Source organism: Chiloscyllium punctatum, chromosome 8 (assembly GCF_047496795.1).
Source record: "Chiloscyllium punctatum isolate Juve2018m chromosome 8, sChiPun1.3, whole genome shotgun sequence".
Taxonomy (NCBI): Eukaryota; Metazoa; Chordata; class Chondrichthyes; order Orectolobiformes; family Hemiscylliidae; genus Chiloscyllium; species Chiloscyllium punctatum.
This window is the reverse complement of record NC_092746.1, coordinates 114,469,969-114,484,758: the sequence shown is the minus strand read 5'-3', so window position 1 is coordinate 114,484,758 and position 14,790 is coordinate 114,469,969. Positions and strand designations below refer to the sequence as shown.

General features: G+C 42.3%; 1 protein-coding gene across 2 annotated transcripts in view; it reads right to left on the bottom strand.

Annotated features, from left to right (window-relative positions):
• obscnb (obscurin, cytoskeletal calmodulin and titin-interacting RhoGEF b) overlaps positions 1-14,790 on the bottom strand; it is an 802,448-nt gene that overhangs the window by 663,756 nt on the left and 123,902 nt on the right. Inside the window, exons 13-15 of one of the 2 annotated variants that reach the window (XM_072576281.1) lie at positions 13,432-13,707; positions 1,278-1,349; positions 293-568 (exon numbers count right to left, since the gene is read on the bottom strand). In XM_072576281.1, coding sequence (XP_072432382.1) covers positions 293-568; positions 1,278-1,349; positions 13,432-13,707 — 624 coding nt within the window. The remainder of the gene's footprint in view (positions 1-292; positions 569-1,277; positions 1,350-13,431; positions 13,708-14,790) is intronic. The other variant, XM_072576282.1, reaches the window with a different exon arrangement.

The window sequence follows — 14,790 nt, the reverse complement described above, 5'->3', positions numbered from 1 at the left end:
ATATTTCCACTGGGTGCTCCGGTTTCCTCCACAGCGCAGAATGTGCAGGTTTGATGGATTTGCCATCCTAAATTGCCCTGTAGTAACTAGGGACATGCAGGCTAGGTGGATTTAGCCATGGGGTTCCAGGGATGGGAGGAAAGACGGTCTGGGTGGAATGTTCTTTGGATGGGTCAGTTAAGACTTGATGGGCTGAATGGCCTGTGTCTGCACTGTAGGAACTCTATGATTCTATGATATGAAATTCGTAAAGGGATGATAAATACTGAGATCTTCTTGGATTATTACTAACCTGTAACCTGAATGGCAAAGGTCAATTTTTCTTTAGCTGCTTCACATACGTATTCACCTCCATCTTTTGGCTCCACATTCTCAATGATAAGCTTGCAAATTTTGCCATGGGATTCAATTTTGTATTTTTTACTCGAACTGAGAAGTTTTCCATTTCTAAACCATCTGACTTCAGTTTTGGAATCTGACACTTCACAGCTAAGACTTGCATTCTCTGACTTTTGAACTTTCACAACCTTCTGAACAGCATCTTTATTAGCAAATCCTGATTCCAATTCTACAATGAAGGAAAATCCAGTAAGTACACCAGTATGAATGTGCAAAAATACCACTAGCCAGTGAGATTTTGCAGTCATATTCCTAACTTTGAGACATGTCTAGGATCACGTCCCACCTGACCTTGAAGTGTATCATAAGCTGTTCAACCACATTGATCAAAAGTATTAAATATACCATGGATTTCAACTCAAACTTATCAAAGCATTCATGAGGGTCGGGGGAATGGATGTAGGTGGGTCACTCTTAGGAGGGTTGAAGGGCCTATTTCCACACTCGGGATTCTTCTCAAAAAAAAATTACCTTAAACAAAGGAATTCAGGAAGAGTTCCAGACTAAACATGTTTGGGTCATTTCTGATAAGCAATTGCATTACAAATGTTCTGAGGGAGGATATTCCTGGGAATGCATCGAGGGAAGTTATTTGTGTGGAACTGAGAAATAAGAAAGGGATTACCACCTGATTGGGATTGTATTAAAGAGCCGCTAATGGCTAGAGGAAAATTGAGAAACACATTTGTAAGGAGATCTCAGTTATTTGTAAGAATAATAGGGTGATTATAGTAGGGGATTTTAACTTTCCGAACAAGACTGGGACTGCCATAGTGTTAACGGTTTAAATGGAGAGGAATTTGTTAAGGGAGTACAAGAAAATTTTCTGATTCAGTATGTGGATGTACCTACTAGAGAAGGTGCAAAACTTGACTTACTTTTGGGAAATAAGGCAGGGTAGGTGACCGAGGCGTCAGTGGGGGAGCACTTTGGAGCCAGTGATGATAAACCTGTTAGTTTTAAAATAGTGATGGAAAAGGTTAGACTAGATCTAAAAGTTGAAGTTTTAAATTGGTGCAAGGTCAATTTTGACGGTATTAGGCAAGAACTTTCAAAAGCTGACTGGGGGCAGATGTTCACAGATAAAGGGTCAGCTGGAAAATTTGAAGCCTTCCGAAATGAAATAACGAGTATATTCCCTGTTAGGATGAAAGGAAAGGCTGGTAGGTAAAGGGAATGCTGGATGAGTCATAGAGTCATAGAGATGTACAGCATGGAAACAGACCCTTCGGTCCAACTCGTCCATGCCGACCAGATATCCCAAACCATTCTAGCCCCACCTGTCAGCAGAGAAATTGAGGTTTTGATGAAGAAAAATAAGGAAGCATATGTCAGATAAAGACAAGATAGATCAAGTGAATCCTTAGAAGATTATAAAGGCAGTAGGAGTAAACTTAAGAGGGAAATCAGGAGGGCAAAAAGGTGACATGAGATAGCTTTGGCAAATAGAGTTAAGGGGAATTCAAAGGGTTTTTATAAATACATTAAGGTCAAAAGGGTAACAAGGGAGAAAACGGAGACCCTCAAAGATCACCAAGGCAGCCTATGTGTGGAGCCACAGGACATGGGGTAGATACTAAAAGAGTATTTTGCATCAGTGTTTACTGTAGAGGAGGGCATGGAAGATATAGAATGTAGGGAAATAGATGGTGACAACTTGAAAAATGTCAATTTTACAGTGGAAGAGGTGCTGGACGTCTTGAAATGCATAAAAATGGATAAATCCCCAGACATGATCAGGTGTAGCCTAGAACTCTGTGGGAAGTTGGGGAAGTGATTGCTGGGCCCCTTGCTGAGATATTTGTATCGTCGATAGTGACACGTGAGGTGCCAGAAGACTGGAGGTTGGCTAACATGGTGCCACTATTTAAGAAGGTGGTAAGGAAAAGCCACGGAACTATAGACTGGTCAGCCTGATAGCGGTGGTGGGCAAGTTGTTGGAGGGAATTCTGAGGGACAGGATGAATTTGGAAAGGCAAGACTGATTAGGGATAGTCAACATGGCACTCTGGGTGGGAAATCATGTCTCATGAATGTGATTGAGTATTTTCAGTAAGTAACAAAGTGATTTGATGAGGGTAGAGCGGTGGACGCAATCGATATAGACTTCAGTAAGGCATTCAACAGGTTCCTCATGGGAGACAGATTAGCAAAGTTACATCTCATGGGATACAGGGAGAACTATCATTTGGAGACAGACTTAGCTCAAAGGTAGAAGACAGAGAGTGATGGTGGAGGGTTGCTTTTCAGATGGGAGGCCTGTGACCTGAGGACTGCCACAAGGATCAGTGCTAGGTCCACTACTTTTCATAATTTATATAAATGATTTGGATATGAACGTAGGAGGTGTAGTTAGTAAGTTTGCAGATGACACCAAACCTGGAGGTGTATGGACAGCGAAGAAGTGGGAGTGGGAAGTTGTGTTGGAGTCCAAAGAGATAGGAGAGGTGCTAAATGGATATTTTTTGTCAGTATTCACACTGGAAAAAGACAATGTTATCAAGGCTACTGAGACACAGTCTATGGGATTTACCCGAGGATTCTCTGAGAAGCTAGGGAAGAGATTGCAGAGCCTTTGGCTTTTACCTTTATGTTGTCAATGACAGAAAAGTAGTTCCAGAAGATTGGAAGATAGCAAATGTTGTCCCCTTGTTCAAGAAGGGGAGTAGAGACAACTCTGGTAATAATAGACCATTGACCCTTTCTTCAGTTGTGGGTAAAGTGTTGGAAAGAATTATGAGAGATAGGATTTATAATCATCTAGAAAGGAATCATTTGATTAGGAATAGTCAACACGGTTTTGTGAAGGGTACATTGTGCCTCACAAACTTTACTGAGTTCTTTGAGAAGATGACTAAACAGGTGGATGAGGGTAAAGCAGTTGATGTGGTGTATATGGATTTCAGTTGAGAATGTGGTGGTGGAAAAGCACAGCAGGTCAGGTAGCATCCGAGGACCAGGAGAATTGACATTTCGGACATAAGCCCTTCATCAGGAATTTGTTGATTTTCCTCCTCATCAGAGGCTGCCTGACCTGCTTTTCCAGCACCACACTTTCAAATCTGATCTCCAGCATCTGCAGTCCTCACTTTCTCCTGTATATGGATTTCAGTAAAGCATTTGATAAGGTTCCCCATGGAAGGCTATTGCAGAAAATACAGAGGCATGGGATTGAGGGTGATTTAGCGGTTTGGATCAGAAATTGGCTAGGTGATGATGGTTGGCTAGCTGGTGATGGTTGATGGGAAATGTTAACCCTGGAGTTCAGTTACTACTGGTGTACCACAAGGATTGAATTTAAGGCCACTACTATTTGTCACTTACATAAATGAACTGGATGAGGACGTAGAAGGATGGGTTAGTAAATTTGCGGATGACACTAAGGTCGGTGGAGTTGTGGATAGTGCGAAGGATGTTGCAGTTTACAGAGGGACATTAATAAGCTGCACAGCTGGGCTGAGAGGTGGCAAATTGAGTTTAATGCAGAAAAGTGTGAAGCGATTCACTTTGGAAGGAGTAACAGGAACAAAGAGTACTGGGCAAATGGTAAGATTCTTGGCAATGTCAATGAGCAGAGAGATCTCAGTGTCTGTGTACATAGATCCCTGAAAGCTGCCACCAGGTTGATGAGGTCATGCTGCAGCTGTACAAAATTCTTGTGCGGCCACACTTGGAGTATTGTGTAGATTTCTGGTCACCGCATTATAGGAATAATGTGGAAGCTTTGGAAAGGGTGCAGAGAGGATTTACTAGGACGTTGCCTGGTATAGAGAAAAGGTCTTTTGAGGAATGGCTGATGGACTTGAGGCTCTTTTTGTTAGAGAGAAGAAGGTTGAGAGGTGATCTAATTGAGACATATAAGATAATCAGAGGGTTAGATAGAGTGGACAGTGAGTGTCTTTTTCCTCAGATGATGATGGCTAGCACAATGGGACATAGCTATAAATTGAGGGGAGATAGATGTCAGAGTTGCTGTACTCAGAGAGTAGTGGGGACATGGAATGCCCTGCCTGCAACAGCAATAGACTTGCCAACATTAAGGGCATTTAAATAGTCATTGGATAGACATTTGGATGAAATTGGAATAGTGTAGGTTAGATGGATTTCATATTGATTCCACAGGATGTTCGCAATGTTGAGGGCCGAAGAACCTGTGCTGCGCTATAATGCTCTATGTTCTATGCAGCATAACGGGATCTTGATCAGATGGGTCAATGGGCTGAGGAATGGCAGATGGCGTTTAATTTAGATAAATGTGAGGTGCTGCATTTTGGAAAAGCAAACCTTAGCAGGACTTATACACTTAATGGTAAAGTCCTAGGGAGTGTTGCTGAACAAAAAGACCTTAGAGTGCAGGCTTATAGCTGCTTGAAAGTAGAGTTGCAGTTAGATAGGATAGTGAAAAAGGCGTTTAGTGTGCTTTCCTTTATTGGTCAGAGTATTGAGTACAGGAGTTGGGAGGTCATGTTGCAGTTGTACAGGACATTGGTTAGGCCACTGTTGGAATATTGCGTGCAATTCTGGTCTCAGCCTCCAAAGGATGTTGCCAGGGTTGGAGGATTTGAGCTACATGAAGAGGCTGAACAGTCTGGGGCTGTTTTCCCTGGAGCGTTGGAGTCTGAGGGGTGACCTTATAGAGGTTTACAAAATTATGAGGGGCATGGATAGGGTAAATAGGCAAAGTCTTTTCCCTGGGGTCGGGGAGTCCAGAACTAGAGGGCATAGGTTTAGTGTGAGAAGGGAAAGATATAAAAGAGACCTCAGGGGCAACTTTTCACACAGAGGGTGGTACGTGTATGGAATGAGCTGCCAGAGGAAGTGGTGGAGGCTGGTACAATTACAACATTTAAGAGACATTTGGATGGGTATATGAATAGAAGGGTTTGGAGGGATATGGGCCGGGTTCTGGCAGGTGGGATTAGATTGGGTTGGGATATCTGGTCGGCATGGACGGATTGGACCGAAGGGTCTGTTTCTATGCTGTACATCTATGACTCTATGACCCTGTTTCACCCATATCCCTCTGAACACTTCTTGTTCATAAACTCATCCAGATGCTTTTTAAATGTTGTAATTTTATCTTCAGTTGATTTGTTTTAATAAACTTCTTTCCTATTGCTAAAACCAAATCTTCAACATTGCATGTTTATGTTTCATTGAGAGATCACATTGTTAAAACCAAAACAAAACAGAATCTGATCTGTCAATCAGCCAGATTTCAGTCTAGGATCTGACATGTCTAGTATAACATTGACTGGGATTATAACAATGTCAAGAAATGTCTTCTCCCAGAAGTTAAAAATCACACAACACTATGTTACAGTCTAACAGATTAATTTGGAAGTAGTAGCTTTCATAGTGCTGCTCCTTTATCAGGTAACTAGTGGGACAGGATCATAAAATACGGAATTTAAAGCAAAATATCACAGTTTCATGCAATTAAAACAATATATTGAAAAAACTAGATTGCTGTTGAGTCTTCATCTTTTAGTTGCAGGTTTTGGTTCATTAATATGTAAACCCAGAACTTCTTTTAAGTCGTGTTCTCAAGATAACATAAGATTTTATTTAAAAAAGTGACATCTCAGCATAGACAATGTATTAAAGGTGTGAGGTTAGAGTCTGTCTATATCCCAATTAGTTCTTTTCCCAAAGCAGAAATTTATAAAATGTTACATGGATTGACTGCCTGCATTGGCTGATGCAATTGTATGCTCTTTGACCAAAAATAGAATGTATCTGCAAATACAATTCTGCAAATGGAAATTCACCCCTTAGACGTGTGTGTGTGTGTGTATGTGTGAGAGAAAGTCTGAGTGTGTGCATGTGAGTGTGAATGCGCATGAGAGAGTGTGTGTTTGCATGTGTGCATGCTTGGTAGAGTATGTGCATGAATGTGATGGATTATAAGCCTGTGAGAGAGTGTGTACATGGGTGTGAGTGTGGTGGGTGTATGTGTGTGTGTCTGAGAAAGAGCATGTGTATGACACAGAGTCTGCGTGAGTGTGTATATAAGTGTGTGTGCATGTGTGTGTGAAGAGTGTATATTGTAGTGGGGTCACCTGTAGTGTGACATGAACCCAAAGTCCAGGTTGAGGCCATCCTCATGGGTACCAAACCTGGCTATCAGCCTCTGCTCGGCTACTCTGCGTTGTTGCATATCCTGAAGTCCGCCTTGGAGGAATGGTCACCCAAAGATCCAAGGCCGAATGTCCCTGACTGCTGAAATGTTCCTTCGGGGAACAATGCAGAGTGACCAAGCAGAGGCTGATAGCCAAGTGTGGTACACATGAGAATAGTCTCACCTGGGACCCTGGGTTCATGTCACTCTACAGATGACCCCACTAATCTATATACACTGTCTCATACACATGTCCTCTCTCAGACACACACACACATACAATCCCCAACTCACACCCATGCACACATCCTCTCACAAGCTCATACTCCAACACACACACACACATAGACTTATAGGTGTGTATTTCCATTTGCAGAATTGTATTTGCAGCTACATTCATTTTTGCTCAAAAAGCATCAATGCAGGCAATCAATCCATATAACATGTTATAAATTCCTACTTTGGAAACAGAACCATTCTGACTCAAGTTTAGGATACAGACAGACTCTAACCTCACACCTTTAATACATTGGATAAAAGCAAATTACTGCAGATGTTGGAATCTGAAACCAAAAGAGAAAGTGCTGGAAAATCTCAGCAGGTCTGGCAGCTGACAAAGGGTCAGTTAGACTTGAAACGTCAGCTGTTTTCTCTCCATACAGATGCTGCCAGACCTGCTGAGATTTTCTCGCATTTTCTCTTTTGCCTTTAATACATTGTCTGAGCTGAGATGTCACCTATTTTTATAAAACCTTATGTTATCTCGAAAATGTGACTTAAAAGAAGTTCTGAGATTTACATATTAATGAACCGAAACCTGAAATCCATTCTAAAAGATGAAAGACTTAACAGCAATCTAGGTTTGTTCAATATATTGTTTTAACTGCATGACACTGTGATCTTTTGCTATAAATTCTGTATTTTGTGATCCTGCCCCACTAGTTACCTGATGAAAGAGCAGCTCTGAAAGCTAGTGTTTCCAAATAAACCTGTGAGACCATAACCAGGTGTTGTGTGATTTTTAATTTTGTCACCCCAGTCCAACAACACCACTTCCACACCATTCTCCCAGAAGGCCATTAAAGCTTTGGAATTCTCTTACCCAGAGAGCAGTGGTGGCTAGGGAATAGAATATTTTAGAACGTGAACAGATTTTTGATTGACAAGTGATGGTAGTGAGGTTAGGAAGAAAAAAGCAAAGTAGAGTTGTGGACAGATCAAATTGGTCATGATCTTACCAAATGGCAGAGCAGGTTCAATGAGTCTACAGACACAATTCTGTTCTATTCTTAAAATCTCACTTTTTATTTTATTTCTAGCAATTACTTATAGAGAGTTGTACAGCACGGAAACAGACCTTCAGTCTTATACATCCATGCTCACAAGATATCCTAAATTAATCTAGTCCCATTTGCCTGCATTTGGCCCATTCCCCTAAAACCTTCCTACTCATATACCCATCAAGATTCCTTTTAAATTTTGTAATTGTACCAATTGCTACCACCTCCTCTGGTATGCATTCACAACTCTCTGCATGAAAAAGTTGCCCCTTATTTTTTAAATCTTCACCTCCCAACTTAAACCTATGCCTCTAGTTTTGTTCTCCACTACTTTAGGAAAAAGACCTTGACTACTCACTCTATCCATGCCGCTTTTGATTTTATAAACCACTATAAGGTCACCCCTCAGCCTCCAACACTCCAGGGAAAATGGCCACAGCCTATTCAGCCTTGGATGACAAAAGAAGAGGAGCGTCTCGTCAAGAGGAAGAAGGAAGCTTATTTAAGGTTCAGGAAGCACAGGTTCTGGCATAGGTTTACAGGATTACACAGTAGCTAGGAAATAACTCAAAAATGGACTAAGAAGAGCTAGGCGGGTGCACGATAAAGCCTTGGCGGGAAGGATTCGGGAAAACCCAAAGGCATTCTATACTTACGTGAGGAATAAGAGACTGATCAGAGAGAGGATGGGGCCAATCAGGGATAGTGGAGGGAACTTGTGCCTGGAGTCTGAAGAGGTAGGGGAGGCCTTAAATAGTTTTTTACTTCAGTTTTCACTAGAGAGAGGGACTTTGTAGATACTGAAAATGCCATGGACCAGGTCAATAGGCTTGAACAGACTGATATTAAGAAAGTGGATGTGCTTGAAATTCTGGGAAACATCAAGACAGATAAGTCCACAGTAACTACAGGAAGTGAGGAATGAGATTGCTGCACCTCTGCCAATGATCTTTGCATCCTCACTCTCCACAGGGGTAGTACCGGATGACTGGAGGGAGGCAAATGTTGTTCCTCTGTTCAAGAAAGGGAATAAGAAATTCCTGGGAATTATAGACCAGTCAGTCTAACATCTGTGGTAAGCAAGGTACTGGAAAGATTCTGAGAAATAGAATTTATGACTATTTGGAAAATCATAGTTTGATTAAAGATAGTCAGCATGGCTTTAAGAGGGGCAGGTCTCACAAGCCTCGAGTTCTTTGAGGATGTGACCTCACGTGTTGACAAAGATCAAGGAGTGGATGTGGTGCATACGGATTTCAGTAAGGCAGTTGACAAGGTTCCCCACAGTAGGCTCATTCAGAAATTTAGGAGGTATGGAAACAGGGAAATTTGGCTGCCTGCATAGAGAATTGGCTGGCCAAAAGGAGACAGTGAGTGGTAGTGGATGGAAAGTATTCTGCCTGGAGGTCAGTGACCAGTGGTGTCCCGCAGGGATCTGTTCTTGGGCCTATGCTCTCTGTAGTTTTTATAAATGACTTGGGTGAAGAAGTGGAAGGGTGGGTTAGTAAGTTTGCTGATGACACAAAGGTCGGTGGTGTTGTAGATAGTGTCGAGGTCACAACAAGACAATGACAGAATGCAGAGCTGGGCTGAGAAGTGGCAAATGGAGTTCAACCTGAATGAATGCAAAGTGATTCATTTTGGAAAGTCGAATTTGAATGCTGAATATAGGGTTAAAGACCAGATTCATGACAGTGTGGAGCAACAACAGGATCTTCGGGTCCACACAGACAGATCCTTCAAAGTTGTCACCCAAGTTGATAGGGCTATTAAGAAGGCATTTGGTGTTTTGGCTTTCATTAGCAGGGGGATTGAGTTTAAGAGCCACAAGGTTTTGCTGCAGGTTAGAACACACTTGGAATAGTGTGTTCAGTTGTGGTCACCTCACTATAGGAAGGATGTGGATGCTTTAGAGAGGGTGCAGAGGAGATTTACCAGGATGCTGCCTGGATTGGAGGGCTTGTCTTACGAAGAGAGGTTGAGTGACCTTGGGCTTTTCACACTGGCGAGAAGGAGGAAGAGATGTGACTTGATAGAGATGTACAAGGTAATGAGAGGCATAGATAGAGTAGATACCAGAAATCTTTCCCCAGGGTAGAAATGGCTGTCATGAGGGGTTATAATTTTAATGTGATTGGAGGAAGGTATAGGGAAGATGTCAGAGGTAGGTTCTTTACACAGAGAGTGATGGTGCGTGGAATGCACTGCCAGCGGTGGTAGTAGAGTTAGAGACATTTGAGCGCATGCTAGACAAGCATACGGATGGCAGTAAATTGAGGGGTGTGTAGGTTAGGTTCATCTTAGATTAACATAAATGATCGGCACAACACTGTGGGGCTAAGAGCCTGTACTGTGCTGTACTGTTCTACGTTCTATGTTTTTTAACTATGTACTACACTCTGTCTCCTATCTTTGAGCCAATGTTGTATCTAAATGGCCAGTTCTGCCTTTATTTCATGTGTTCTAACCTTGCTAACCAGTTGACAATGTGGAACTGTGTAGATCACCTTACTGAAGTCCATATGGACAACATCCACCACTCTGCCTTCATCAATTTTAGATTAGATTAGATTACTTACAGTGTGGAAACAGGCCCTTTGGCCCAACAAGTCCACACCACCCCACCAAAGCGCAACCCACCCATACCCCTACATTTACCCCTTAATTAAAACTAGGGGCAATTTAGCATGGCCAATTCACCTGACCTGCACATCTTTGGACTGTGGGAGGAAACCGGAGCACCCCGAGGAAACCCACGCAGACACGGGGAGAACGTGCAAACTCCACACAGTCAGTCACCTGAGGCGGGAATTGAACCCGGGTCTCTGGCGCTGTTAGGCAGCAGTGCTAACCACTGTGCCACTGTGCCACAGTGCCGCCCCTCTTCAAAATACTCCCTTATTCAAAAAGCTCTATCATGTTCGTGAGACACAATTTCCCATGCACAAAACCATGCTGACTTTCCCTAATCAGTCCTTTCCGAATACATGTAAATCCTGTTTCTCAGAATCCCCTTCAACAACTTACCCACCACTGATGTCAGCCTCACCGGTATATAGTTCCTTGCCTTTTCCTTACCAGCTTTATTAAATAATGGCACCATGTTAACCAAACTCCAGTCTTCTGGCACCATTCCCGTGGCTATCAATGATAAAAATATTTCAGCCCGGGACCCAGTAATCACTTCCCTAGCTTCCCACAAAGTTATATGGTATACCTGATCAGGTCCTGGGGATTGATTAGGGATAGTCAACATGGCTTTGTGCATGGGAAATCATGTCTCACAAGGTTGATTGAGTTTTTTGAAGAAGTAACAAAGAGGATTGATGACAGCAGAGCAGTAGACGTGATCTATATGGACTTCAGTAAGGCGTTCGACAAGGTTCCGCATGGGAGGCTGGTTCGCAAGGTCAGATCTCATGGAATACAGGGAGAACTAGCCATTTAGATGCAGAACTGGCCCAAAGGCAGAAGGTGGTGGTGGAGGGTTGTTTATCAAACTGGCGGCCTGTGACGAGTGGATTGCCACAAGGCTCAACGTTGAGTCCATTACTTTTTATCATTGATATAAATGATATCGATTTGACAGATGACACCAAAATTGGAGGTGTAGTGGACAGCGAAGAAGGTTACCTCAGATTACAACAGGATCTTGATCAGATGGGGCAATGGGCTGAGATGTGGCAGATGGAGTTTAATTTAGATAAATGCGAGGTTCTGCATTTTGGGAAAGCAAATTTTAGCAGGACTTATACACTTAATGGTAAGGTCTTAGGGAGTGTTGCTGAACAGAGACCTTGGAGTGCAGGTTCATAGCTCCTTGAAAGTGGAGTCGCAGGTAGATAGGATAGTGAAGAAGGTGTTTGGTATGCATTCATTTATTGGTCAGACTATTGAGTACAGGAGTTGGGAGGACATGTTGCAGCTGTACAGGACATTGGTTAGGCCGCTATTGGAATATTGCGTGCAATTCAGTTCTCCTTCCTTTCAGAAAGATGTTGTGAAACTTGAAATGGTTCAGAAAAGATTTACAAGGGTGTTGCCAGGGTTCAGGGTTGAAGGATTTGAGCTATAGGGAGAGATTGAATAGGCTGGGGCTGTTTTCCCTACCGCATCGGAGGCTGAGGGGTGACCTTATACAGATTTAGAAAATCATGAGGTGCATGGATAGGAAAAATAGACAAAATCTTTTCCCTGCGTTCGAGGAGTCCAGAACGCACAGTCACAGGTTTGGGGTGAGGGGGAAAGATATAAAAGAGACCTAAGGGGCAGCTTTTTCACCTAGACGGTGGTACATGTATGGAATGAGCTGCCAGAGGAAGTGGTGGAGGCTAGTACAATTGCAACACTTAAAAGGCATCTAGATGGGTATATGAATAGGAAGGGTTTGGAGGGATATGGGTAAGGTGCTGGCAGGTGGGACTAGATTGGGTTGGGATACCTTGTCAGCAAGGATGTGTTGGACTAGAGGGTCTGTTCCCATGCCGTACATCTCTATGACTCTATTTATTCATCTTTTATGTGTTGAGTTACTTTATATCTTTTGGAGAAAAATAAAAATATGGGACAGAATTTCTTCACAACCAACCCATTCACCATAACTTGTCAAAGGATATGGCAGGATATTGATCAGTTGTAAAGTTGGGTGGAGAAATGGCAGATTGAATTTAATCTGGACAAATACGAGGTGAAATGCAAGAGGAAAGTACACAGTAAACGGCAGTACCCCTAAGAGCATTGGTACACAGAGAGATCTTGGGGTATAAGTGCATAGCTCCCTGAAAGTGGCAACAGAAGTGGATAAGGTGGTAAAGAAGGCATACAACATGCTTGCCTTTATAAGTCGGGCATTGAGTATAAAAGTCAGCAAGTCAGGTTGCAGCTGCATAAAATTTTAGTTCTGGCTTATTTGGAATATTGCATGCAGTTGTGGTTGCCACGTCATAGGAAGGATGTGAAGGCTTTGGAGAGGATGCAAGAGAGATTTACCAGAATGTTGAATGGATTGGAATGCATTACCTATAAGGAGACATTACACAAATATGGATTGTTTTCGCTAAAACATCGGAGGCTGAGGACTGACCTGATGGAAGTACGTAAAATTATAAGACGCATGGATATGGTGGACAGAGTTATTTTCCTGGAATGGAAATTTTAACTACTAGTGGCCATAAGATTAAGGTAAGAGGGAGAAAATTTGAAGGAGATGTGCAAGGCATTTTTTTCACACAGAGGGTGGTAGGTATCTGGAACACGCTGTCAGGGGAGGTGGTAAAAGCAGGTACAAGAGCAATGTTCAAGCGGCATTTAAACAAACACATGATCCAGCAGGGATTAGAGGGATATGGACTATGTGCAGGTAGACATGAGTAGTTTTTAATGGTATCTCTGGTCGTAAAGCCTGTTCCTGTAAGCATTGTTCTATGTATGTTGTGTAAGTTTGCAACAAGTGCAAGTTACAATCTTAAGTAAGTTTTCCATTAAGTCTCTAAGTTACAACATTATAATAGATGAAACTCCAAAAAGCACCAACCATTTGATATAAAAATGCCACATGACAAGCAATAATCTTAAAAACATCAGAAACCAAGGTTAAAACTAAACAGCAAACCATCAACAAACATGACTGACCTGTAACCTCAACATGAAAAGTCAATTTCTCTCCAGCTGCTTCACATGCGTAACTGCCACCATCCTTTAGCTCTGCATTCAGAATGATGAGTCTTCGTATTCTATCATCAGATTCAAGTTTAAGCTTCTGACTAGAACTGAGAGATTTTCCACTTTTGGACCATTTCACTCCAGTTTTGAAATCCGATACTTCACAGCTGAGAACAGCATTCTCCGATACTCGAACCTTTACCTCCCTCTGAACAGCTTCTTTATTGGCAAATACTGGTACTGGTTCTGCAAAAGAGTTTCCACTGGCAAGTAAGATCAAGAAATGTTAGTTCCAAAGATACCAATTCTTTTGGTGTTGTTCAACCAAAACGGATTCTTTTTTGATAAGTAATAGCTCTTGTTCTACAAAAGAGTTTATATCAACGAGTAAGTTTCTCACTCTCTGACGCTCATTAACATCGATCTCTTTGACCAAGCTTTGGGCCAACTTTGTCCTTAAGTGCCTCGGTGTTGAAAGCAGATCTCTAAAGGAGAAACCATGTTTAACTAAACTGTTTTAGATTTTTGGAAAGGTAACAGAAAGGCACCATGAGGTAAATGCTGTTGACGTGGTCTACATGAACTTTCATGAGATGTTTACTGAGTGCCACATAACAGACCGTGATCAAAATGATAGCTCAAGGAATGAAAGTAACAGTAGTAACATGGATACAAAACTGGCTGAGGAATAGAACATTGAACACAGAACATAGAAAAGTACAGCATAGAACAGGCTCTTTGGCTCAAAATGTTGTGCCAAGGGTTAATCTTAATGTAAAAAATAACTTAACCCACGCACCCCTCAACTCACTGCTATCCATGTGCATGTCCAGCAATCGCTTAGATGTCCCTAATGACTCTGCTTCCACCACCACCGCTGGCAACGCATTCCATGCATTCACAACTCTCTGCATAAAGAACCTTTCTCTGACGTCCCCTCTATACCTTTCTCTTAATATCATAAAACTATGACCCCTCATACCAGTCAATCCAGCCCTGGGGAAAAGTCTCTGGCTAGTGACTCTATCCATTCCTCTCATTATTTTGTATGCCTCGATCAGGTCACCTCTTTTCCTCCTTCTCTCCAGAGAGAAAAGTCCGAGCTTATTCAACGCCTCTTCATAAGAGAAGTCCTCCAGTCCAGGCAGCAGCCTGGTAAACCCTCTCCAAAGCCTCTATATCTTTCCTATAGTAGGGCGACCAGAACTGGACACAATATTCCAAGTGTGGTCTCATCAGGGACTTAAAAATGTGTTGCTGGAAAAGCGCAACAGGTCAGGCAGCATCCAAGGGGAAGGAGAATCGACGTTTCGGGCATAAACCCTTCTT